Here is a 26,524-nt window from a genome sequence, read left to right as displayed (position 1 = left end):
AGTCCTATGTGTTAGGTATACTTTGTTTGAATTGACCCAGTTACACGCTCTGTTTTTTCACCTATATGACATATTTTATGATGTTATCATGTAAATCTTAAGTGATAGTTCTCCTATACCCATGCCATGATCTAATCAATTGTACATTTCTCTAGTGCCCGACGAAGGTCTGTCTGACCGAAACGTCGACGTCGCACATGCAGCCTCTGGCATCCATAATAAAAATATATATTTTTGTAACACAAGCAAGGTGTGCCGAGTACAAATTCTTAACCTATAAATCTATGACATTATTTAACCCGCACGGTGAACGCCGTAAAAAATGTAATAAAAAACTATGTAAAAATTGCTGTTATCTGTGAATACTGACTTTAAAAAAATGTGATAAAAAGTGATCAAAAAGTCGCATCTACTCCAAAATGGTACCAATAAAAACTACAAGTCTTCCCGCAAAAAAAAAGCCCTCATACAACCGCATCGGCGAAAAAATAAAAACGTTACGGCTCTTCAAATATGGAGACACAAAAACAAATAATTTTGAAAAAAAAAGCGTTTTTATTGTGTAAAAGTAGTAAAACATAAGAAAAGCTATATAAATTTTGTATTGTCGCAATAGTAATGACCCGCTGAATAAAGTTATTGTTATTTCTACTTTTTTGTGAGATTCCGGCAAGTGAAACCAAATCTCGCGAGATTACGGAGCTAAACGAGATTTGGTTTCACTTGCCGGAATCTCACAAAAAAGAGTCAGAAGTGTCAGGATTCTGAGTACACATGACGTCCAAACTGGATGGTCATGTGTAATCATTATCAGGACACTGTAGTAATGTTAGGGCTTGTGTATGTAGCTGCACATAGTGATATCACTATATCGCTAGTACAGTGTAAATGAATGGAGAGGAGTGCATGATGCTGATTGGTCAGCGTCATGCACTCCTCTGTACCACGCCCACTTGGTCGAAAGTAAAAGTACGCCCACTTGGGCATTAAGAAAGCTCATTAGCATAAACCAAAATCGCTCCTAACGTTGTGAAAAAAGATCGTTTCTTTAAATAAAAAGCATTACTGTCACCTACATTACAGCGCCGATCTCCTTATGTAGGAGATACGGCACTTATAATGTGGTGACAGAGTCTCTTTAAGTTTTGCTGGAATGGTTTGCGGCCCCATGTGACATTTGCAAAGCCACTGAGGGCCCAAAATAGTGCAAACCCGCCAAAATTGACTCCATTTGGGAAACTATACCCCTCGTAGAATTTATCTAGCGGTATAGTGAGCATTTTGACCCCAGTTTTTTTGCTGAATTATTGGGATTATGCAGTGAAAATGAAAATCTACATTCTTTCCACAAAAATGTTGAATTGTTTTCATTTTCACAAGGAATAAAGGAGAAAAAGCGCCCCAACAATTGTAAAGCAATTTCTCCCGAGTTCGGCAATACCCCATATGTGGTTCTAAACTGCTGCTTGGATACACCGCAGGGCTCAGAATGGCAGGACTGCTACTTGGCATGTAGATTTTGGTTGATTGTTTTTTGGGCGCCATGTCGCATTTGCAGAGCCGCTGAGGTACCCGTACAGTAGAAACCCCTGAGAAGTGACTCCATTTTGGAAACTTGGTAATCATCTAGGGGTGTACTGAGCATTTTGATCCCACAGGTGTTTCATAGATTGTATTAGAATGAGGCAGTGAAAATGAAAAATTATTTTTTTCCCCAAAAATATGTAGTTTTGCACCCAATTTTTTTTCCCACAAGGGGTAATAGGAGAAAAAACAACACATAATTTGTTACCCAATTTCTCCCGAGTACGGCAATACCCCATGTGTGGCCCTAAACTGCTGTTTGGGCACATGGCAGAGCTCAAAATGGAAGGAGTGCCATTGGGCTTTTAGAGCACAGATTTTGCTGGACTGGTGTAGGGGCGCCATGTCGCATTTGCAGAGCGTTCTTAGGTACCAGAATAGAGTGTAAAACCATGAGTAGTGACCCAATTTTGTAAACTACACCCCTCAAGGCATTTATCATTTGCCTGGACATATGACAGGGCTTAGGAGTGAAAGGCGCATGTGAGACCTATTTTGGTGATTTTCGCAGCATTAGCCCACAACGGCAGGGCTCTGAGATCAAATAGTAAAACAAACCCCCAAGTAGTGACCCCCATTTTGTAAACTGCACCCCTCAAGGCATTTTGACCACACAGGTTTTTTTTTTTCTATTACAAATGAATGCTCAGTGGATGGTGCAAAGTGAAAATTGCACATTTCCACAGGTATGTGCCATTTTAGTGCACAATATTTTGTGCCCAGTTCGTGCCACTGAAGACAAATACCTCAAACTGTTAAGCGGGTTCTCCCGGGTATGGCGATGCCATATATGTGGACGTACACTGCTGCTTGGGCACGCTGCAGGGCGCACCATTTGGCTTTTGGAGCGTGGATTTTGCTCGCTAGTTGTTCTGTTTGGGGTATTACTGGTATTTCAGTTATGATGTGGGGGCATATGTAATCTGTGCGGAGAACATGAGGGGTATAATAAGAGAGTATAATAATGGGGTGAATAAATAATTATCCACAGATATGTGGCCGGTGTCGCACTGATAAATGGCGCCCGATCTTATTCGCTTTTGGACACTCTGCACATTTTGCATTGCCATATTCTGAGAGCCAAAACGTCTTTATTTTTTCTCCACCGGAGCTGTGTGAGAGCTTATTTGTTGCGGGACAATCTGTAGATTTCATTGGTACCATTTTGGGGTACATGCGATTTTTTGATCACTTTGTTTTTCATTTTTTTGGCAAGCAAGGTGACCAAAAACCTGCAATTCTGATGTTTTTTATTATTTATTTTTTTAAGGCGTTCGCCATGCGCTATGAATGACAATTTTACGTTCTTCTGCGGGTCGATACGATTACGGTGATACCAGATGTATATAGTTTTTCTTATGCTTTGCAGCGTCTGCACGATAAAATCACTTTTATTTCAAATAATTTATTTTTGGTGTCACCATATTCTGAGAGCCATAACTTTTTTATTTTTCCGTCAAAAATGCTGCGGGAGGGCTTGTTTTTTGCGGGACGGGCTGCGTTTTTTAATGGTATAATTTTGGGGTACATGCAACTTTTAGATCCCTTTTTTTATTCTGTTTTGCGAGGGGTAGTGACTAACAAACAGCAATTCTGGAATAGTTTTTTATTAAAATTTTTTACGGTGTTTACCTTACGGGTAAAATAGCGTGATATTTTTATAGTTTGGGTCGTTACGGACGCGGGGATACCACATATGTGTACTTTTTTTATGTTTTTTGGTTTTTCCTATAATAAAAGACTTATTATAGGAAAAAAGGCTGTTATAGTGTTTTTTAACATGAAACTTATTTTTTTTAACTTTTTTACAACATTTTTATTAACTTGTTTTAACTTTTTTTTTTGTCCCACTAGGGAACTTGAAGGCATGAAGCCCTGATCGCTATTCTAATACACTGCACTACCTACATAGTGCAGTGTATTAGAGCTGTCAGCTATTCACTGACAGCAAGGCTATTAGGCTTCGCCTCCCGGCGGGGCCTAATAGGCTTCCGTACTAGGAAGCGATTGTTAGGCTATGGTTGCCATAGCAACCATCGGAACACCCACGGGTGCCGATGGTTGTCATTAGCAACCATAGGGTACGATCTAAGGCCTCATTTACACGAGCATAATATACGCGCGTGCGACGCGCATGCTTTTCACGCGTGTCGTACGCACCTATATTACTCTATGGGGCATTGCAGAGGATGCGTGAATTTTGCGCAGCGCGAGTGCGTTGCGTAAAACTCACGACATGTTCTATAATCGTGCGTTTTTCGCGCATCACGCACCCATTAAAGTCAATGGGTGCGTGAAAACCACGCATGTGCACGGAAGCACTTCTGTGCGAACTGCGTGATTCGCGCAAGAGCTGTCAAACTGAATGTAAACAGAAAAGCACCACGTGCTTTTCTGTTTACAAACATCCGAACGGAGTGTCGTAGACATGAGCGAACCGAACTTTACCGGGTTCGGCCGAACTCGTTTTGACCGAACCCGGCAGGAGACAGTCACTGTGCAGGGTGCTGAAAGAGTTAAACTAGTTCAGCACCCTGGACAGTGACTTCCGATTCTAATATACGTGAAAGTGTAAAAAAATAAAAAGTTCTGACTTACCGATAACTCCCGGCTTCTTCCTCCAGTCTGACCTCCCGGGATGACAATTCAGTCCAAGTGACAGCTGCAGCCAATCACAAGCCAAGCACAGGCTGCAGCGGTCACATGGACTGCCGCGTCATCCAGGGAGGTGGGGCCAGATGTCAAGAGAAGCGCGTCACCAAGGACGCGTCACCAAGGACGCGTCACCAAGGCAACGGCCGGGAAGTTCTCGGTAAGTACGAACCTCTTTTTTTTTAAATAGGTTTCTCGATCTGGTGATCGGAATGCACTGTCGAGGGTGCTGAAAGAGTTACTGCCGATCAGTTAACTCTTTCAGCAGCATGGACAGTGACTGACGTCGACTAGCCTCATCTCTATGATGGCGGCTGCGCGAAAATCACGCAGCCGCGCATCATACACGGATGACACACGGAGCTGTCAAGTGCCTTTTGCGCACGCAAAACGCTGCGTTTTTTGCGCGCGCAAAACGCACACGCTCGTGTAAATGAGGCCTAAGGGGTTAATCGGCCGGATCGGAGCCTTGCTCCGGTCCTGGCCGTTAGGGCACAATGTCAGCTGTGACAAACAGCTGACACCCGCGCCCGTGGCAACCATCGTGCTTGCCGACAGGCTACAAGACACTTCGATGCATCGATCACGTTCTCTTCAGAACGCCCAGCTTCTGGCAGTGCAGACACACAGCGTGTTCTCGAGAGATCACGCTGTGACATCACTCACTTCCTGCCCCAGGTCCTGCATCGTGTCGGACGAGCGAGGACACATCGGCACCAGAGGCTACAGTTGATTCTGCAGCAGCATCGGCGTTTGCAGGTAAGTCGATGTAGCTACTTACCTGCAAACGCTGATGCTGCTGCAGAATCAACTGTAGCCTCTGGTGCCGATGTGGCCGACACGATGCAGGACCTGGGGCAGGAAGTGAGTGACGTCACAGCGTGATCTCTCGAGAACACGCTGTGTGTCTGCACTGCCAGAAGCTGGGCGTTCTGAAGAGAAGTGGATGATACTTCTCGTCAGAACGCCCAGCTAGTAAAAGTAGTAAAAACGCCCCGATGTACGCACATAATACACGCCCAGTTGGACTTTTACTTTAAACACGCCCACTTGGACTTTTGCAAGCCTCATTTGCATAAATACAAAAATGGTCATAACTTGGCCAAAAATGCTCGTTTTTTAAAAATAAAAACGTTACTGTAATCTACATTGCAGCGCCTATCTGCTGCAATAGCAGATAGGGGTTGCAAAATCTGGTGACAGAGCCTCTTTAAAGCACTTCAATGCAGGACCGGTGCGTCCTGGTGCGCTAAGGGGTTAAAAACTGTTTCCCTTTGTGCAATATTTTATTTAGAAAATCAGAATCCCTTTATTGTGACAAATATGCAATCATTGGGTCTTTTGGAACTGCTCTGTATATTTCAAGAATTTACCTATACCACAGAACACCTATAACAGAGATGTAGCTAGGTTATCATACACCCGGGGCAAAGATTCCAACTGGCGCCCCCCCCCCAACTTCTTTGCTGACATTTCCTTCAGGCTCGACATCTTTGCTTTCTCTACCAATCGATGAGGTATATATTTTTTTCACTTTTTTTAATGTAACTTGAGCATAAACCATTTGTACATTTTACAAGTAATATAGTTATATAATAGAGTTAACATAACAATAAAGTAAAAGAAAATAAATGAAAGAGGTCACACACAGCCCCCCTTGTAGATAGTGCTACACACAGCCCTCCCTTGTACATAGTGCCACACACAGCCCTACCTTGTAGATGGCACCACAAAGCCCCCCTTGTATAGTGCCACACAGCATCCCTTGTAGATAGTGCCACACAGCCCCCCATGTAGATAGTGCCACACAGCCCCCCTGCAGATGGTGCCACACAGCCCCCCTGTAGATGATGACACACAGCCCTCCTTTTAAGATGGTGCCACACAGCCCCCCTTGTAGTTGATGGCACACAGCCCTCTCTTGCAGACGTTGCCACACAGCCCTCCCTTGTAGATGGTGCCACACAGCCCTCCCTTGTAGATTGTGCCACGTATCTCGCTTGCAGACAGTGCCACATAACCCCCCTTGTGTAGTGCCACACAGCACCCCTTGTATATAGTGCCACACAGCCCCACTTGTAGATGCTGCCACACAGCCCCCCCTTGTAGATGGTGCCAAACAGCCCCCTTGTACAGTGCCACACAGCACCCCTTGTAGATAATGCCACACAGCCCCCCTGCAGATGGTGCCACACAACCCCCCTGTAGATGCCACACAGCCTTCCTTTTTAGATGATGGCACACAGCCCTCCCTTGTAGACGTTGCAACACAGCCCCCCGGTGCTAGCGATGCCACCGGGCATGAGTGGGCAGGTGCTGCCCGGCCCATAAATTTAATGTGCCGGGTGGTGCGGCCACCACAGCAGCAGGGGGCCCTGAGAGGATGGGACCGCGGCAGAAAAGCTGTATCAAAACAGTTGATCGCTGCTGACAGGCGCCCTGTATGCCGGGTGGCTGCAGCAAAGTACATCTGCTGCAGCCGCCCGGCATACAGGGCGCCTATCAGCAGTGATCAGCTGTTTTGATACGGCTGCTCTGCGGCGCCCCCACTTCCCTACTTCGTAGTTGCGCCTGTGGCCCTTCCCCCGCCTGCCCCCCCTAGCTCCGCCCCTGCCTATAATAACATCCATTAAAAGTGCTAATAAAGCATGAAATGCAAAGCTAACTTTCAAATAAGGGTCAAATCATTTGAAACCAATATTGGTATCGGTGGTAACATTGTTGCTTGTTCCTCAATGGCTTATAGCAGATGGTCTTCTGTTTGCAGTTATTGTAACAAATAATTTAATAAAATATATAATTTTCATTGGCATAAGCAAATCCCTGGCCCGGGAGTATGGCCTATCCCTGGCCATTCATATGATCTATCCCTTGCCATTATTACGGTCTATCCCTGGTCATATTTTAAATGATTACAATCAACAGAGCCCGGGAGATAATGCCTGTTGACAAAAGAGAAAAACATGTTATTATATATACTATAGGCAAATTGTATTTATTGTATTATCTGTTAGGCTGGAATGAAATAATCCCTTCATCTGTATGCAAAAATTGCAGCAAATTACTTATATAGCCATCATCCATGCATATTTTGAGATAATATGAGAGGAGAGATACCTCTTATTTCGCATTTGTACTTTAAATGAAGTGTTTTACTTTTAATGCCTAAAATACAATGGCTCCAAATTAAAAGGTTAATAATTCATCAGAATGTGATAGTGATTCACATAGTCTTCAATGGTTAGGCGTACCAAGCATGTAAACACCTTATCCCTGCGCAACCAGTATACCAGTCATTTCAACCTCCTGTCTTTTTTTCACAATATATCTTGGAATTTTTGAAAAAGACAAATGTTTCCAAATTATGATGGATCCTGTTAAAAATGATCATGATAGAACTGATAAGGTTGATGCAAATTAGAGCGCATGCACATGAGCGTATTATGCTCCAGGCATGAGCTGTATATTTAGAGCCAGGGATGTGATCCTGTGAGATCAGAAGAGTCTCTGAAAGGCTTCGTTGGGAAAGTTTATTCTGATCTCCCAGGATCCGATCCTCTTCTTGGCTCGTAATATATGGCTCATGCACAAAACCATTACATGGCCATGTGCAGGAGCACTTAGTTTCACTTCTATAGAATGTTGTTTGTTTTGTTTTTGTACTGGAAACATACTACAAAACCACTCAGGTGTGATTGCATCCTAACATGCCCTAGGGCTCTATGCAATGAAAATATTAGTAGAAATTGTGATCACAAGGATCTTTTAAAATTCCACTGCCTACAAGGTAGCATGCAGCAAACTATTTGAGAACTTAGACTTAGGCCTCATTTACACGAACGTAATATACGCGCGTGCGACGCGCGTGCTTTGCACGCATGTCGTACGCACCTATATTAGTCAATGGGGCAGTTTACACGATGCGTGAATTGCACTCAGCGCGTGTGCGCAGAAAAAAACTCACGACATGTTCTATAATCGTGCGTTTTTCGCGCACTCACGCACCCATTGAAGTCAATGGGTGCGTGAAAACCACGCATGCCGCACGGAAGCACTTCCGTGCGAACTGCGTGATTCGCGCAAGAGCTGTCAAACTCCTGAATGTAAACAGAAAAGCACCACGTGCTTTTCTGTTTACAAACATCCAAACGGAGTGTCAAATTCGAGATGAGCGCACCGAACTTCACCGGGTTCGGCCAAACTCGTTTTGAACGAAACCGGTAAAAAATGTTCGGGTACGCGACGTCAGGAGACAGTCACTGTCCACGGTGCTGAAAGCGTTAAACTGGTTCAGCACCATGGACAGTGACTTCCGCTCCGAAAATCCATGAACCTGTAAAAAAAAAAAAGACGTTCTGACTTACCGATAACTCCGGTCCGACCTCCCGGGATGACAGTTCAGTCCAAGTGACAGCTGCAGCCAATCACAGGCCAAGCACAGGCTGCAGCCAATCACAGGCTGCAGCGGTCTCATGGACTGCGGCGTCATCCTGGGAGGTGGGGCCGGATGACAAGAGAGGGACGCGTCACCAAGGCAACGGCCGGGAGCCCGGACTGGGGGAAGCAGGAAGTTCTTGGTAAGTATGAAAGTCTTTTTTTATTCACAGGTTGGTGTATATTGTGTTCGGCATTCACTGTCGAGGGTGCTGAAAGAGTTCCTGCCGATCAGTTAGCTCTTTCAGCACCTTGGACAGTGACGGGCGTTGACTAGCCTCATCTCTATGATGGCGGCTGCGCGAAAATCACGCAGCCGCGCATCATACACGGATGACACACGGAGCTGTCAATTGCCTTTTGCGCACGCAAAACGCAGCGTTTTTTTGCGCGCGCAAAACGCACACGCTCGTGTAAATGAGGCCTTAATGAGGCCTTAAAGGGTTTGTATGCGTTTAGATAAAAAGGATCTGCTTATTTTCCCCAGAAAAGCTGTGTCTTGTATTGTAGTTCAGCCTCTTCATTGATAATAATTGAGCGGTAATGCCAGAATGCACCCATGCATAAGAGTGGCACTGTAATTGGCATTGTCATTTTACATTAGGCAGTCTTTAGGTATCCTTATAAATAATTATTTGGCCCTTCTGTTTTGCTTATCTGCATCCCGAATATGTTCAAGCCTTTGCGGAGCTATGTAGGACACTTCCATGTCTCCATATGTTTGTGGAGATATAGCTATGTCCACACCGACAGCAAGTACTTCTGGCACATGTTGATGCCTGCTTCAAGCACTTCTTTTTCAGCGACTGGGAAGCGGAATAAATATGTCTGCCTCGCAGGGACGTAACTAGGAAAAACTGGGCCCCATAGCAAACTTTTGACTAGACGCCCCCTCCTATGGGTGCAACAGACATCCTCCCCTTGTAGACAGTGCCGCACCTGCCATGAGGCGAGGTGAGTCTACCGCCTCAGGCGGCGCCACCTAGCCGAAAATGGGGGGTGCCATTTTGAGCCAGGGATGGACTGGATGGCGGCGTGCATTCCTTATTTTACTTAGCAGGCGTGCCGCGCGATGGGCACATCTGCTACAACACTCCTCCTTTTCTCTGACGCTGTACGCAGCACGTGCCGCCAGAGAGGAGCAGGTATGTAGGAGAAGCGGTCGAGCGCTCTCCCCTCAACTAAGAAGAGAAGTGATGTGATGCATGAGGTGGGCTGTGGCCTGTATTAAAGATTGAGTGCCACTTACAGCGCTCATGCTTCTGCCTTCACTTATTTAAAAGGGGTCGGCCAACGCTGGGTGGCCGGGAGTATACTGCAAGGGGGGTCTGGGCATTTTACTGACAGCCAAGGGCTCTATGTGGGGGAATAATCCTCCCATAGAGCCCTCATTAGTCACTATAATGCAAGGTTAGGGGCGTGGGGGCTGTCTGAGCGTCTGACATACTGCAGAGGGCTCTATGGAGGAGGGATTTGGCTCCCCCTTTAGAGCAGTCAGTCAGACGCTCAGACCACCCTAACCTTGCAGTATAGTAGCTAGTGAGGGCTCTATGAGGGGGATTATTCCCCCCTATAGAGCCCTCGGTTGTCAGTAAGATGCTCAGACCGCCCACTGTGGAATACCCCCCCAGCCGACCCCTTTTATATTAGTGGGAGCAGGAAGCTGAGCGCAGTATAATCCTTCCCCATAAACCTGACCTCACTAATTTAAAACTGATCGGCCGACGCTGAAGGGGGGGTATTCTACAAGGGGTTGTCTGACTATCTTACTGAAAGCCAAGGGCTCTATGGGGCTAAATAATTCCCCCATAACAGCCCTCACTAGTTACCATACTGCAAATTTAGCGGGGTCTGAGCGTCTGACTGACTCTAAGGGGAATTCCCCCCCTTAGGCCCCTTAGCAGTCAGTTAGACGCCCAGGCCCACACCTTGCAGTAATTAGTGGGGGATTATTCAGCCCCCTAGAGCCCTCGGCTGTCAGTAAGATGCTCAGATAACCCCCTCCCCCCCTAGTGTCGACCGATCACTTAAATTATTCGGGGCAGGAAGCTGAGTGCAGTATAACTCCCCCCACAGAGCCGTCAGAGTCAGTACCCCCTTGCAGTATAATCCCCCCATAGCGCACTCAGTAGGTATTATACTGCAAGGGGGGGTATTTTTTCTTATGACTTTTTTCTTATGACTTTTTATTAAAAATTATTTTTACTTTTTGAGATACAGCTGCTTTGTTTCCTGTATACAGAGCAGTTGTATGAAACCTGTATCCGTCAGGTCAGTGGGATCGAACTGTTACCGATCACGTCTAAGTTCATAACTTAGATGTGATCGATTACAGGTGACCTAATGGATTCAGGTTTCAGCGCTAGATACAACTGCTCTGTATACAGGATACAAAGCATCTGTATCTCAAAGAAAAAATAATTTGCAATAAAAAGTAATTAAAAGTAATTAAAAGTTGCACCAGTCACACTGATATATATATATATATATATATATATATATATATATATATAAGTTTTTGAAGGTGTACATAGCCTTTAAAGTGTAACTTGTGACATGTCAGAAGTTTTCATTGGTGGGGGACCGAGCAGTGAGACTCCCTCCGATCGCTGAAATGAAGCAGCAGAAGTGCTCGGGTGAGCGTTGTTCCTCTTTATTTATGATCGACTTTCGGCAGAGTGAGTAGTGTACGGACACATAGACTTTCTATTGAGCCCGTACACTGCTCCAAGGAAAGCTCCAAGGAAAGTCATTCGGCAAGAGGGAAAAATGTTTCCCCATGGCAGAGTACAAGAAAGTCTAATACCCAGATGAGGCTTTCTTGTACTTCGCCATCAAGATTTTTTTTTCCTTCTGGCGGATTATTTTTCCGTCGACAGGTAGCAGAGTTCTTACGGGGCGGAGTTAGGGAGCAAACTCGCCAATTGCCCAGTGCCCTCAGAATGGGCCACTACTCTTCGGCCAGTTCTGTGTGCTTGCCCCCAGGCTACAATTTGCCAGTCAACCCCTGGCCATTGGGTCCCTGTTCCGCCGTTTGCTCTTGTAGGCCACAGCCTGGTTTAGGCCTGCTGCCTACAAGAGATAGGGAGCACGCTGATGACGTCAGTGGCCCGGCACGATGACGTCACTGCATCATGCTGTCAACGCCGCTGTCCCGGCCACAGAACTCAGTTGAAATTCAGAACGTCCAGCTGGGGTTACAAGTCTATTAGGTAATAAAAATTTGGCATAATAAAGGGGCATACAAAAGAGGGCATCCATTGTGGGGTCATAAAGCAGGAATTTTTACTGAGTGGGGGTATAAAGAGGCAATGTTACTGTGGGGGCATTATTTCTGAGTGTGGCAGAAAAAGGGGCATTAGTACTGAGTGGGGGCATATAAAAAGCTGCATTACTGGTGAGTGGAGACATTATTACTGTGTGGACATAAACTGGGTATTAGTACTGAGTGGGAACACTATTGCTGGGTGGGGGCACTAAAAGTGGCTCTATCACTGGGTAAGTTATAAATGGGACACTATTACTGTGTAGGGGAACAAAAGAAGCACTTACATTATGGGCCCTTTAAGGGGAACAAAAGGGGGTATGTACTATTACTGTGTGGGGCACCTAGGGGAGGCATTATTACTGTCTGGGGCACGATGTAAAGGGAATTTGTGTAGAGGTAATTAATAGTTATGGAGTGTGCTAGAAAAGAAAGGACCCAAAGATATCTGTGTCATATTCTGAAGGGTCTAGGAAATTGTGGGTGGGAGAAGTTGTCATTGCGGTCTTGGCTGGATGAAGAAGAAAAGATAAAAGTGAACAATTCTAATCTGAGAAGACGTCACCTGTGAGTCACTAGATATAACTATACTGTAATCACTTATATGGTCTGCAGATCTCCTGTGTATAACTGGCATCTACCTCTATCACTGTGGTTATGGTGTGGAGGTATTATTCAGCAACAGTATGGTGGTATTATTCAGACATTATGTGGTGGTAATATGTTGTCATGGTGTGGAAGTATTATTAAGTCACTATGTGGTTATGGTGTGGAGGTATTATTCAGTAACAGTATGGGGGTATTATTCAGTCACTATGGTGGTTATGGTGTGGAGGTATTATTCAGTAACAGTATGGGGGTATTATTCAGTCACTATGTGGTTATGGTGTGGAGGTATTATTCAGTAACAGTATGGGGGTGTTATTCAGTCACTATGGTGGTTATGGTGTAGAGGTATTATTCAGTAACAGTATGGGGTATTATTCAGTCACTATGGTGGTTATGGTGTGGAGGTATTATTCAGTAACAGTATGGGGGTATTATTCAGTCACTATGTGGTTATGGTGTGGAGGTATTATTCAGTAACAGTATTGGGGTGTTATTCAGTCACTATGGTGGTTATGGTGTGGAGGTATTATTCAGTAACAGTATGGGGGTATTATTCAGTCACTATGTGGTTATGGTGTGGAGGTATTATTCAGTAACAGTATGGGGGTATTAATGGCAATGTTGGTCTTATAATCTATGTAAATTACTGTGGTGTGGGCTGTGGGGAAGTGTGAGTGTGGCAGCAGATGATCAGGCTAAGAGACAGTCTGCAGAGTGGCATGTACTTTGACATGTAGGTGCTATTTGCACTGTACTGATTGGCAGTAAGAATAATTATTTAAATATTTTCTATACTTCAAACAGCACTTTTACAAATAAACATCAAATGTTTTCCTATTTAAAAAATTGATATATTGTGTGTTTGTTGTGTAAAGCTAGTAATGAGAAAACTTGGATAGATGGGGGGGGGCACCTTTTTATAGTTCGCCTTAGGCAGCAGAGGGGCTAGGTTCACCCTTGCTTGTAGATAGTGCCCCCTAGCCCCCCTGTAGATTGGGCCATACAGCCCCCCTGTAGATTGTGTCATACACCCCCCTGTAGATAGTGCCATACAGCCCCTTGTAGATAGTTCCTTACAGCCCCCCTGTAAATAGTGCCATGTAGCCCCCCGTAGATAGTGCCATTCAGCCCCTCCATAGATTATGCCATACAGCCCCCCTGTAGATTGTGCCATACAGTCCCCTTGTAGACAGTGCCCCCACCTCCCACGTGTAGATAGTGCCACCCACCTCTCCTTTTTGGATAGTGTCACAACCCCTTGTAGATAGTGCCACACAGCCCGCTGTAGATAGTTTCCCATCCCCCTTGTAGACAGTGCCATACAGCCGCCCTTGTAGATAGTGCCCCCACCTCCCCCTTGTAGATAGTGCCACCCACCTCCCATTTGTAGATAGGGCCATACAGGCTCCCACCTCCCCCTTGTAGATAGTGACATACAGCCCCGTACCTCCCCCATGTAGACAGTGCCATGCAGCCCCCCACCTCTTCCTTGTAGACAGTGCCATACAGCCCCCACCCCCTCCTTCTAAGGATGCAGATACTATTGATGGTGGCGTCGCTGCTGCCTCCCCAGAACTGCAGTGAAGTTTTCTTGGTAATTAGATATATATTTGTTCTTGCTCAGAAACATGTTTGGAGGCAGCCAGGAGGGTTCTCTTTCAATGGAAAAGTAGTAGCTGTGAGATCCTATCCTAAATATTTGTAACTCTTCTATACAGGTCTCAGCATAGTATTCAAAGACCAACCTCAGCTGACTCCAAAAAGAATAAGCACCAGCAACAGGAGGATAAAGTCACAGGTTTGTATGATATATTTCCATTTTATATTCGTGTGTGTGTGTGTGTGTGTGTTTTGTGGCTTATTCAGCCCTTATCAGCTTGAAAAAGGTTATGATAACGGCTAAAATGTTTCGTTAACATGGGTGAATGAACCACAATTTTCACTGGATATTTGGAGTGCTGTGATTTCTTTTGGACTTATATATATTGCAATATATATATAAATATATATACATATACACTGAATCGATGAACCCTTCCTGTCAGGTGTCAACAGTTCAGGCTGGTGGCGGTGGAGTAACAGTGTGGGGAATATTTTCTTGGCACACCCTGGGTCCTCTGATTTGTGGATGGACTTTCAAACAATAAGGCTTACCTAAGCATTGTGGCCGACCAAGTTCATGCCTTCTTGACAGCTGTTTACCCTATGGCAGAAGAACACATTAGTGCCAATTGCGAGAAGCTATCCGGTCCGCCTTGGGCCAATATTCCTGCAAAACAATTTCAACACCTAGTGGAATCTATGCCACAACAAATTGCTGCGGTTCTGAAGGCCAAAATATATAAAATATATATATAAAACAGGTAACTAAGGGGGGCGTGGCCAACTGCTGATGTGAGAGGACGTGTGCGGCGGTAGCTCTGGGCCAGCATCCTGCTTATTATCATCCTGAGACTGTTAAACCTGCCAAAAGAATTCCGCTACCTGTAGAGACTACCCCCTTAGATTCTAGGCTGCGAAAAGTTAGCTCCTGTTGAGCAATGTGTTTAAAAAGATACGTTATGCGAGTTTATGGGTCAATTCAGATTGCTGCAGACATATATGCATACACATTACATGTATTGAGGATACTAGGTCACATATACTGGATCAGAAATTTTGATGCTCAGGTGTTGGTCAGTAGGGCTTTGGGATGTGGCTCTCCGGTATGTCACAATCGTGGGAAATTGCGGGATTACTGTTAATGTCCTGGAATGTGCGTGGTATGGGTTCTCCTAAAAAGAGACATATGATCTTTTATGTTCTGAGACGACACCAACCTCATTTGACTTGTCTGCAAGAAACGCACTTGACAGCTGACACAGTTCAGACTCTGAAAAAATCCTGGTTACAATGGTTTGGACATGCTTCCCACACATCTTACTCTAGGGTAGTGGCCGTTTTGGTGCATTCTGGGCTCAGATGGAAACTGCTCCAGTCCAACATTGATCCTAATGGGAGATTTATTTTTCTACATGCAGTCATTGATGAGTGTTCCCGTGTGATAATGGGTATCTACAACCCCCCACCGGCCACACTGGAGATTATTCAGGATGCAATGAGATTTGCGTCATCATATCCGGGCTCCCGTATTATATTAATGGGGGATTTCAATCTTCTTATGGATCCCTTTATGGACCGTCTTCATAGGCCCATGGGACATAGTTCCACTGGATCGTCCCAGCTGAGCCTACTTATGCGAAAAATGGGGTGGATAGATTTATGGAGAGCTACCCATATTGGTATTAGAGAGTTTACGTGTCATACTCCACAGCACAATGCGTTATCTAGAATAGACTATATTTTTGGATCTCCTGCCATTCTTTGTGAAGTAGACTCTATATTGGATTTACCGTGAGGGATTTCGGACCATAGTCCGGTACTGGTGAAATTTAAACAGACGCAGGTTGGTCGAAGGGGGGTGTGTAAAATTCATCCTTTTTGGCTCCAACTCATCCAGCAGAATGACCGGATCAATTGTCGATATTTATAGATGCCCACTCTCGAATGGAGAATCGCATACTTGTGTGGGATACACTTAAGTCCTATTTGAGGAGGTGTCTCCGGTCTTCCATATCGTATGTTAAAGGACGGGTGTCGCAAAAAAAAATTTTTTTATATCAATTTGATTTTAGTGTGTTATTAAAATACATTTTATTTATTTGTGTGTTTGTGTTTTACTTTTTTCATTTTTCTTACTTTTACTTCACTATGGGGGCTGCCATCTTTTTTTCATCTCTGTATGTGTCGATTAACGACACATACAGAGATGGAATACGGCAGCTACAATGCATAGGAGTCAATGAACGGCTCCCGTCCATTGTATCTGCTCTCTGGCTCTGTACTGCGCAGACGCAGGTCTGAGTCACACAGCAGAGCAGCTGTTTGCAGGGAGATAGCAGGCGCCATACTGAAGACCAGCTGCACTGCAGGTTAGGGGTGTGTTTCTGTCTGTCCCTCTCTTTCTCTCTTACAGACCGCCGCTCTCGTGACCCCCGACGGACCCCCCCGGACGGCCCCCCCTGATGCCCCCCCCCCCGACGGGCCCCCCCACCTGACGGGCCCCCCTGTAGTCGTGCAGGAGACTCTGTATAAAGGACACATGATGTAACTGTGCTGGGAAAGCTGGGTGTAAACAATATGCCCGCTGTTAGTGTGGTCACCCAGTTTTCCCAGACCCCTGAATGATAAATCTCTCTTGTTGTGCTGAGACTGAGAGGTTCATTAGTCACATCCCCAAACACACTCCAGTAGGAGGGGTAATGGTGGTCACCCAGCTTTCCTAGACCCCTGAACGATAAATCTCTCTAGTTATGCTGAGACTGAGAGGTTCATTAGTCACATCCCCAAACAGTCTCAGCACAACTAGAGAGATTTACCGTTCAGGGGTCTGGGAAAGCTGGGTGACCACCATTACCACTCCTACTGGAGTGTGAGAGGTTCATTAGTCACATCCCCAAACACTCCAGTAGGAGGGGTAATGGTGGTCACCCAGCTGTCCTCAGGTTGTGTCTGGTATTGCAGTTCACCTCCATTGAAGTGAATAGGACAGAGCTGTAATACCACACACGACCTGAGGACAGGTGCGGCGCCATGTTTTCCTGGACGACCCCTTTAAGACTTTTCCCGTGTGTGTGGCAGAGCGGAGTGTGCACGGTCGCCGCTGATACTTCATAGCCGCTTATCAGCTGTTTTGAAGAATCAGTGGCGAGCACCCCCCCCCCACACACACACACACAAATCCCCCCCAAACACGCAACATCAAGTGTAATCAAACGTTTTTTTAATGTGTTTTTTTGCACGTAAAATGTGCAAAAAAAAAAAGTGTCAAATACACGGCGTGTGAACTGGTCAACTGAAAAGTCATTCACTTCACTTTCATCATTCTAAGGGTATGTTCACACACAATGTTTTCAGCTGAAAAATCGAAAGCAGAACGCCTACAAGCATCTGCCCATTGGTTTCAATGGGAAATACAGCGTTCTATTCCGACAGGGCGTTTTTTACGTGGTCGTTTTCCAAAACCGGCACGTAAAAAGATGCCCACCAAAATGAAGTGCACATCACTTCTTGGGACGTTTTTGGAGCCGTTTTTCATTGACTTTATAGAAAAACAGCTCCAAAAACGGCCGTTAAAAAACGTGAGTTTGATTAAAAAATTGCTGAAAATCAGCTGGTTTCCCTTTGTTTAGTAAACGTGTGAACATACCCATAGCCTTTTGGTGTTCTATAACTTCTGCCAGCTGCAGAATCACACCCAAAATGGCTGCCGGACACTGCTTAGCAATTTGAAGACACCTTTTCCTGGCTTGTAGAAGGGGGGGGGTGAGATTCCCTCCCACATTTACAGCAGCTGTGAGTCAGGTTGCTTTGCCTTATTCACCTTGCTGTAATTCTGGGAAGTGCTCCCCCTGGTCGCCAACATAGGAAAACATGTCAAATTATTATTTAATTTTTAATACTTCCCACCATATGGAAGAAATAAAAAAATACAGCAAAAAACGTAAAAAATATAATAGAAATAAGTAACGACACTTAAAAAAAAAAGTTTAATTTGTGACACATTCCCTTTAAACGTTCTTCAGCCCTTCAGGAGGAGGACTTGGCTCACAGGTGTTCGCAAGCAGAGGGGGAATTTGTGCAAGATCCATCCCCATCTAATAGACATGAATGGTTAGGTTTGGGAGGACAGTACCTTCAGGTTCTAAAAGGTAAATCCTCACTTAATTTGTTTTTTAGCAAGCAATCCCACTTTGAGATGGAAAATCAGTCGGGTAAGATTCTTGCTCATGTAGTTAGAAACAACTCAATATCTCCATCTGTACTTAGCATTGTCGGGCCAGATGGTAGACTATGTACATCCCCAGAAGACATTTTTAATCAATTTGCACTATTTTATGATCAATTATATTCCTCTCGGGTCGACGATGAGCTGAATGAGTTGGAGTCGTATTTAGATGGGGTCTCTTTTCCTACCTTGATGTCAGAGCAGGTGCGGATGTTGGATGCCCCTTTCACTGTGGAGGAAATATTGGGGGGGATGGCATCGATGTCTAAGGGGAAAGCCTCGGGGCGGACGGGATCCCTCTTGAGGTCTATTTACAATATGGGGAATAGCTAGCTCCTCAACTGTTGACCCTTTTTGATTATAGCGTTGGGGAATCTGCTCTCCCGGACTCGATGTGTCATGCAACCATAGTAGTGTTATTAACCCCTTAATGACCAGCCTATTTTAGACCTTAATGACCAAGCCATTTTTTACGTTTTTCCATCGTCTCTTTCAAAGAGCTATAACTTTTTTATTTTTGCGTTGACATAGCTATATAAGGTCTTGTTTTTTGCGGGACAAGTTGTAATTTTTAATAGCACCATTTTGGATTACATAAATTTTATTGATTAACTTTTATTAACTTTTTTTTGGGGGGGAATACAAAAAAAACTGCCACACTTTTTTGCATCCTAAATTTACGCCGTTTACTGTGTGTTATAAATAACACAATAACTTTATTCAGCGGGTTGTTGCGATTGCAACGATACCAAATTTATATCGATTTTGTATGTTTTACTACTTTTACACAGTAAAAACACTTTTTTTTTCCAAAAGTATTTGTATTTGCGTCTCCATATTTGAAGAGCCATAACTTTTTTATTTTTTTGCCGATGCAGTTGTATGAGGGCTTTTTTTTGCAGGACTACTTGTAGTTTTTATCGGTACCATTTTGGAGTAGATGCAACTTTTTGATCACTTTTTATCACATTTTTTTTTAGGCTGGATTCAAAGAAAACAGCAATTTTTGCATGTTTTTTATTTTATTTTTTTACGACGTTCACCGTGCAGGTTAAATGATGTAATAAGTTTATAGTTGGGGTTGTTACGGATGCGGCGATACCAAATATGTGTAACTTTTTAACTTTATTTTGTTTTTTAATAATAAAGCTGTTTGTAATGTGAAAAAGTGGGTTTTTCATTTTTTCTCACTTTTTTTTTTTTCACTTTTTCTTAAACTTTTTTTTAACTTTTTTACTAGTCCCACTAGGGGACTTCAATATGCGATCATACGATCACATTTATAATACACTGCAATACTTCTGTATTGCAGTGTATTATGCTTGTCCATGTAAAACGGACAGGCATCTGCTAGGTCATGCCAGAGGCATGATCTAGCAGGCATTCATTACATGGAGGCCTGGGGGCCTTTATTAGGCCCCTGGCTGCCATCGGAGACACAGACACTCAGCGATCTTATCGCCGGGTGTCAGTGGGATGAGAGGGAGCTCCCTCCCTCTCTCCATAACAACTCAGATGCGGTGCTCGTTATTGAGCGCCGCATCTGAGGGATTAAACGGGTGAGATCGATACTAATATCGATCTCACACATTCGAGCAGGGATCCCTCTGGTAGCTGAGAGCAGGGAGATTTAACGGCTCCCTGCTCTGTTTACTTATTCCGATGCAGCGCCGTAAAAAGGCTATTGCATCGGAATAAAGCCCGTTAGTGGCCGCCGTAAAGACACTATGGGGCGGTTAATAACAGGTTAAAACCTGAGAAAAATTCAGAAGATTGTGTGTCTTATAGACCGATTTCGCTGTTAACGGTGGATTACAAGATATTGACCAAGTTGTTAGCTAATCGTTTATGTACGGTGATACGGGATGTCATTTACCCAGATCAGTGCGGGTTTATACCTGGCAAATCCACTTCTGAGAATATACGACGAGTGCAGGGCTATATGTATGAGGGCTTTTTTTTGCAGGACTACTTGTAGTTTTTATCGGTACCATTTTGGAGTAGATGCAACTTTTTGATCACTTTTTATCACATTTTTTTTTAGGCTGGATTCAAAGAAAACAGCAATTTTTGCATGTTTTTTTATTTTATTTTTTTACGACGTTCACCGTGCAGGTTAAATGATGTAATAAGTTTATAGTTGGGGTTGTTACGGATGCGGCGATACCAAATATGTGTAACTTTTTAACTTTATTTTGTTTTTTAATAATAAAGCCGTTTGTAATGTGAAAAAGTGGGTTTTTCACTTTTTCTCACTTTTTATTTTTTCACTTTTTCTTAAACTTTTTTTTAACTTTTTTACTAGTCCCACTAGGGGACTTCAATATGCGATCATACGATCACATTTATAATACACTGCAATACTTCTGTATTGCAGTGTATTATGCTTGTCCATGTAAAACGAGTATACGACGAGTGCAGGTTGCGTCGCAGATCGATTGGGGGGAGCAGCAGGACTGCGCCTTGGCTTCTCTAGATGCGGCAAAGGCATTTGATTCGGTTGAATGGCCTTATTTACTGGCAGTATTACGCAGATTTGGTTTCGGGGATACTTTTATTAAATGGGTCTCTATGTTGTACCGGTCTCCTAGGGCTCAGGTGTTGGTGAATGGGGTGCTATCCCCTTCCTTTTGCCTCCATAGGGGCACAAGGCAGGGGTTTCCCCTGTCGCCACTCCTATTAGCACTTGCTATAGAACCCTTAGCTATTCGAATTAGACAAGATTCCGCATATATGGGAATTAGAATAAATCCTAGAGAGGATCGTTTAGGTCTTTATGTGGACGACATGGCTAACTCTAATGCTACTCTTCCAAGAAGAATCTCCATTTTTTATGTATTTGGGAAATATTCAGGTCTGTTGATAAATTGGCAGAAATCGTATTTGATGCCACTGAGATGGGATGATTGTGGTTGGGGTTCCGAATTCTGTGGTTTAAGGGTTACCCCTGACTTCAAATATTTGGGGATTAATATTGCTAGGGACAGCACTCGATCTTATGATTTAAACGTCACACCCTTGTTGAAGTATCTTAGGGATAAATTCCAAGCATGGAAACTTTTGCCTCTGTCGGTGGCGGGATGCATAAATTTATTGAAAATGATTGTTTTGCCCAAGTTATTGTACATCCTTGAACATTTAGATGTGATTGTGCCTAAACGTTTTTTTCAGAATAGTGAACTCCCTGTTTTCGCCATTTGTATGGGGGGGGGGGGGGATCTAAACTTAAACTTTCTATTCTTCAGAGAACTAAGGATGAAGCTGGAGCTGCGTTGCCGGATGTATTCATGTATTATTTGGCGGGTCAGCTTCGATACCTGGTGACCTGGGTCTCTCCCTCCTTGACTTCTAATGCTGAATTTCATTTGGCTCATGTACTGGGCTTGAAAACTTTGTGGCCAGTGTTGGAGCCATAGGACTTTCGCAACCAACACTTGTTGCCCTTGCACAAGTTGGCTAGACGTGTTTGGCAACAAGCTAAATCTATAATGGGATTTGCGGGGGTGGTAGCTGACGTCCCACTTTGGGATAATCCAAGCTTTTCCCACCTCCTGGGATTACAGGGGAAGAGTTACTGGATTTCTAGGGTTGTACATACCTTGTTACAAATTTAAGGCAGATAATTCTGTCATGTCAGTGAGTGAGATTCGAGAGGCCTTTAATATACCTCCTGGGGATACATTACATTGTATGCAATTTCATCATGAAGTGTTTACTCAGTTTCCACTGGCGCCCACCACATTTTTTCGCTGTCCTCTGGTGACACTTTTGGGTACCCAGGCAGCGAAGGGGTACGTATTTCTGATTTACTCTCATTTATTGGATGCTAAATTGCGACTAAACCCATGGTGATAGAGGGTAGATGGAGGGAATTAATCCCATTGATGTCTGATGAGGATTGGAGGGAGGCCCGGAGATCCCATTTGTTAGTGTCTCCTGCTACAAATAATAAACTGGTGCAATTATACAGTGCCAACCGAAAGTTCCGGAACACCCTCATAACCTTTGAACGGCTCGAGGTAGAGGGTTGAAATTTGGTGGGATTTAATGGGGTCATAAAATCTACCAGTTAACGCCCCAAAAAAACACCCCCACCCCCTTGAGGGCGTTGGGTTGTTCGGGGGATGCAAAATCTTAAAGTTATCATCTTCATTATCGGCTACCTCCGGTGTTAGCATTACCCAAAATGTACCGCACGGGTAAAATCCTAAATGTGTGTGGGCACGTGTGCGTGTGTGTGTGAGCTTGGGAATGTCACATCAAGGTGACTTTAAATTCTGTATTATTACAATCGGCCTCGGCGATACAAAATAGACCTTGTCTACGATTGTAACATGATTTAACGTGTACACATTTCGAGCTTTAGATGTTCTGCTCACTGTACATGATAATCCTCATACATCTGTCTCGAGTGGAGCACAACAAAATGATATTAGCGCCACATCAGTCCGTCAAATTTTTAAGAGGCATCATTATCATCCTTATAATATACGTCTAGTTCAGGAGCTATCCGAAGATGATTATGCCAGAAGATTGGAATTTTGCAATACAATGATGACTCGATTTTATGATAATCATCAGATTTTCAACTGGACCTGTTTTTCGGATGAAGCTACGTTTGAACTAAACGGTTTTGTAAGTCGACAGAACATGTGGTATTGGGCAGAGAAAAATCTAACATTGGATGAGAGACAGTCATACCCAGTATCCTCAGAAGGTTAACGTTTGGGCCGGAATATTGCTCAATCATATTGTAGGACCGTTTTCATTGAAGGAAACATAAATGTAGAAAATTACTGCAATTTGCTAAGAAACCAAGTGATACCGGCTATTCAAAATATTGCTGGAGAAGCTTTCCACAATGTTTGGTATCAGCAGGAAGGAGCTCCGGCTCATTTTTCTCTGCGAGCTCGAAATCTTCTGAGCGATAATTTTCCTGATCAATGGATTGGTAGAAGAGGCCCGATAGAATGGCCACCGAGATCACCAGATCTGACCCCATTAGACTTTTTTTTACTGGGGGTATTTAAAAAGTAAAGCCTATAAGACTAGGATCGCAAACTTAGACAAGCTGTGGGAAAGAATACTGAACATTTCGAATTCAATCACACCAGATGTTATAAATAACATTATCGACACGTTTTGCGTTCGCTTAGGACACTGTCAAGTTGTTTAAGGACATCAGTTCGAACATTTGATTTAATACAGTAATTGTTATGTTTGTACTAATACACATAATACATGTCTTCAGTCTTGCTTTGGTTGGCCAGACAACACACACACACACACAACGCAGAGAGGGTTTGACGTCCTTATCTCGGGCTGTGTACACACACACACACACAAACGCGCGCGCGCGCACACACACACACGCACACGCACAAAAGTGAGAGGCAAGGGGAATCACATTAATCTAGCACCCCGATGAGATGTAAATCTGACCGTGCGACCTCCGTGCGGTACATTTTTGGTAATGCTAACACCGGCGGTAGCAGATAATGAAGATGATAACTTTAACGTTAAATATGTCAGGGAAAAAAATCCTATCTTAAAATCGTTTGCAGCATCGTTTTTGTATTGAAAAGAGCTTTCAAATAAGCCCCCACTCGAACCCCCGTTCCATTTAAGATTTTGCTGCCCCCGCCCACCCCACCGCCCCCAAGAAGGTGTTTTTTTTCCCCCCGTTAACTTGTAGATTTTATAACCCTCATTAAATCCCACCAAATTTCAACCCTCTACCTCGAGCCGTTCAAAAGTTATGAGGGTGTTCCGGAACTTTTGGTGGGCACTGTATATAATACATCAATGTTACTTAACACTGATAAGACTACGACACATGGGGAGGATGGCATCCTCTAATTGGCATAGATGTGGGGAGGATAGAGCTGACTTTATACATTTAATGTGGCAATGTAGATGGATTTCTAGCTTTTGGGAAGATGTCGTGGCCTTACTGACCGAAGTATTGGGGAAAGAGGTTCCACTCAAGCCTGAAGTGTGCTTACTGGGGTTGCTATCGGAGGAACAGTGGCATGAGAGAATTTTTCTTAGGGAGTCACTCTTTATGGTAAGAAAGTCAGTGGCTATACGAAGGATGGCTGATAGGAGGCCGACGATAGCTCAATGGCGTAAACTGATAAACGATATCCTTCCATTCGAGAAAATTGTATATAAACATTGTGGTCGGCCGGCTAAATCGACATTAACCCCTTACCGCACCAGGACTCACCGGTACGTCCTGTATTACAGTGTTTTAAGGCACCGGGACGTACCGGTGCGCGCTGGCTAAAAACTGTCAACCTGTGAAAGGACAGGGTGACAGAACTGTGCCGTCGACTGTTTTTGACAGTTGATCAGCACAGTAAGACGGCAGGGGACCAATCACAGCGGTCCCCGGCCGGCGATTGCTGTGATTGTGATAGCGGTGGCTATACGATGGATGGCTGATAGGAGGCCGACGATAGCTCAATGGCGTAAACTGATAAACGATATCCTTCCATTCGAGAAAATTGTATATAAACATCATGGTAGTCCGGCTAAATTGACATTAACCCCTTACCGCACCAGGACTCACCGGTACGTCCTGTATTGCAGTGTTTTAAGGCACCGGGACGTACCGGTGCGCCCTGGCTAAAAACTGTCAACCTGTGAAAGGTCAGGGTGACAGAACTGTGCCGTCAACTGTTTATGACAGTTGATCGGCACAGTAAGACGGCAGGGGACCAATCACAGCGGTCCCCGGCCAGCGTTTGCTGTGATTGGTCAGTCACAGCAGACTGACCAATCACAGCTCCATGAGAAGGTATATGTGATGGCGCTGGCTCAGAAGCTGAGCCAGCGCCATCACCGCCGGTTATCGGCTGTCCGACAACCCGCTGTAACGGCCAGGACCGGAGCTAGTCTCCGATCGATTAACGCCTTAGATGCAGCGATCAGAGCAATCGCTGCATCGAAGTGTCTTCTAGCCTGTCGGCAACCATGATGGTTGCCACAGGTGCGGGTGTCAGCTGTTTGTCACAGCTGATATCGTGCTCTAACGGCCAGGACCGGAGCTAGGCTCTGTTCCGGCCGATTAACCCCTTAGATGCAGCTATCGCTGCAACTAAGTGATTAGATTGCACCCTATGGTTGCTAATGGCAACCATCAGCACCTGCGGAGGTTCAGATGGTTGATATGGCAACTATAGACTAACCTAGTACAGAAGCCTATTAGGCCCCTGCTGGGAGGCGAACGCTAGTAGGCTTGCAGCCAGTCAATAGCTGACAGCTCTAATACACTGCACTATGTAGGTAGTGCAGTGTATTAGAATAGCGATCAGGGCTTCATGCCTTCAAGTCCTCTAGTGGGATAAAAATGTTGTAAAAGACACTAACAGCCTTTTTTCCCATAATAAGTATTTTATTATAGGAAAAAAACGGAAAATATTTTAAAAAAAGTACACATATGTGGTATCCCCGTGTCCATAACAACCCGAAGTATAAAAATATTACGCTATTTTACCCGCACGGCGAACTCCGTTAAAAAAATAAAATAAAAAACGATTCCAGAATGTCTGTTTGTTAGTCACTACCCCTCCAAAAACAGAATATAAAAAGGGATCTAAAAAATGCATGTACCCCAAAATTATACCATTAAAAACTGCAGACCGTTCCGCAAAAAAAAAAGCCCTCCCACAGCTTTTTTGACGGAAAAATAAAAAAAGTTATGGCTCAAAGAATATGGTGATACAAAAAATAAATAATTTGAAACAAAAGTGATTTTATTGTGCAGACGCTGCAAAACATAAGAAAAAATATATACATCTGGTATCGCCGTAATCGTACCGACCCGCAGAATAAAGTAAAATTGTCATTCATAGCGCATGACGAAAGCCGTAAAAGAATTGCTCTGATGTACTCCGCACAGATTACATATGCCCCCATATTATAAACTAAAATACCAGCAAAACCCCAAACAAAACAACAACCAAGCAAAATATGCGCTCCAGAAGCCAAATGGCGTCCCTCCCTTCTGAGTCCTACAGCGTGCCCAAACAGCAGTTTACGTCCACATATATGGCATCGCCATACCCGGGAGAACCCGCTTAACAGTTTGAGGTATTTGTCTTCAGTGGCACGAACTGGGCACAACATATTGTGCACTAAAATGGCAT

General features: G+C 44.3%; 1 protein-coding gene across 3 annotated transcripts in view; it reads left to right on the top strand.

Moving 5' to 3' along the window:
* The window catches only part of LOC142652779 (uncharacterized), a 159,986-nt gene that overhangs the window by 24,319 nt on the left and 109,143 nt on the right, over nucleotides 1-26,524 (top strand). For all 3 annotated transcript variants that reach the window (XR_012847929.1, XM_075828466.1, XM_075828459.1), the window contains exon 4: nucleotides 14,263-14,342. Coding sequence is in view for 2 of the 3 variants with exons in the window: in XM_075828466.1 (XP_075684581.1) it covers nucleotides 14,263-14,342 (80 nt within the window). In the remaining variant the exon portion in view is untranslated. The remainder of the gene's footprint in view (nucleotides 1-14,262; nucleotides 14,343-26,524) is intronic.

The sequence above is a fragment of the Rhinoderma darwinii genome, chromosome 1, assembly GCF_050947455.1.
Source record: "Rhinoderma darwinii isolate aRhiDar2 chromosome 1, aRhiDar2.hap1, whole genome shotgun sequence".
Classification (NCBI taxonomy): domain Eukaryota; kingdom Metazoa; phylum Chordata; class Amphibia; order Anura; family Rhinodermatidae; genus Rhinoderma; species Rhinoderma darwinii.
This window is presented reverse-complemented; position numbering and strand designations above follow the sequence as displayed.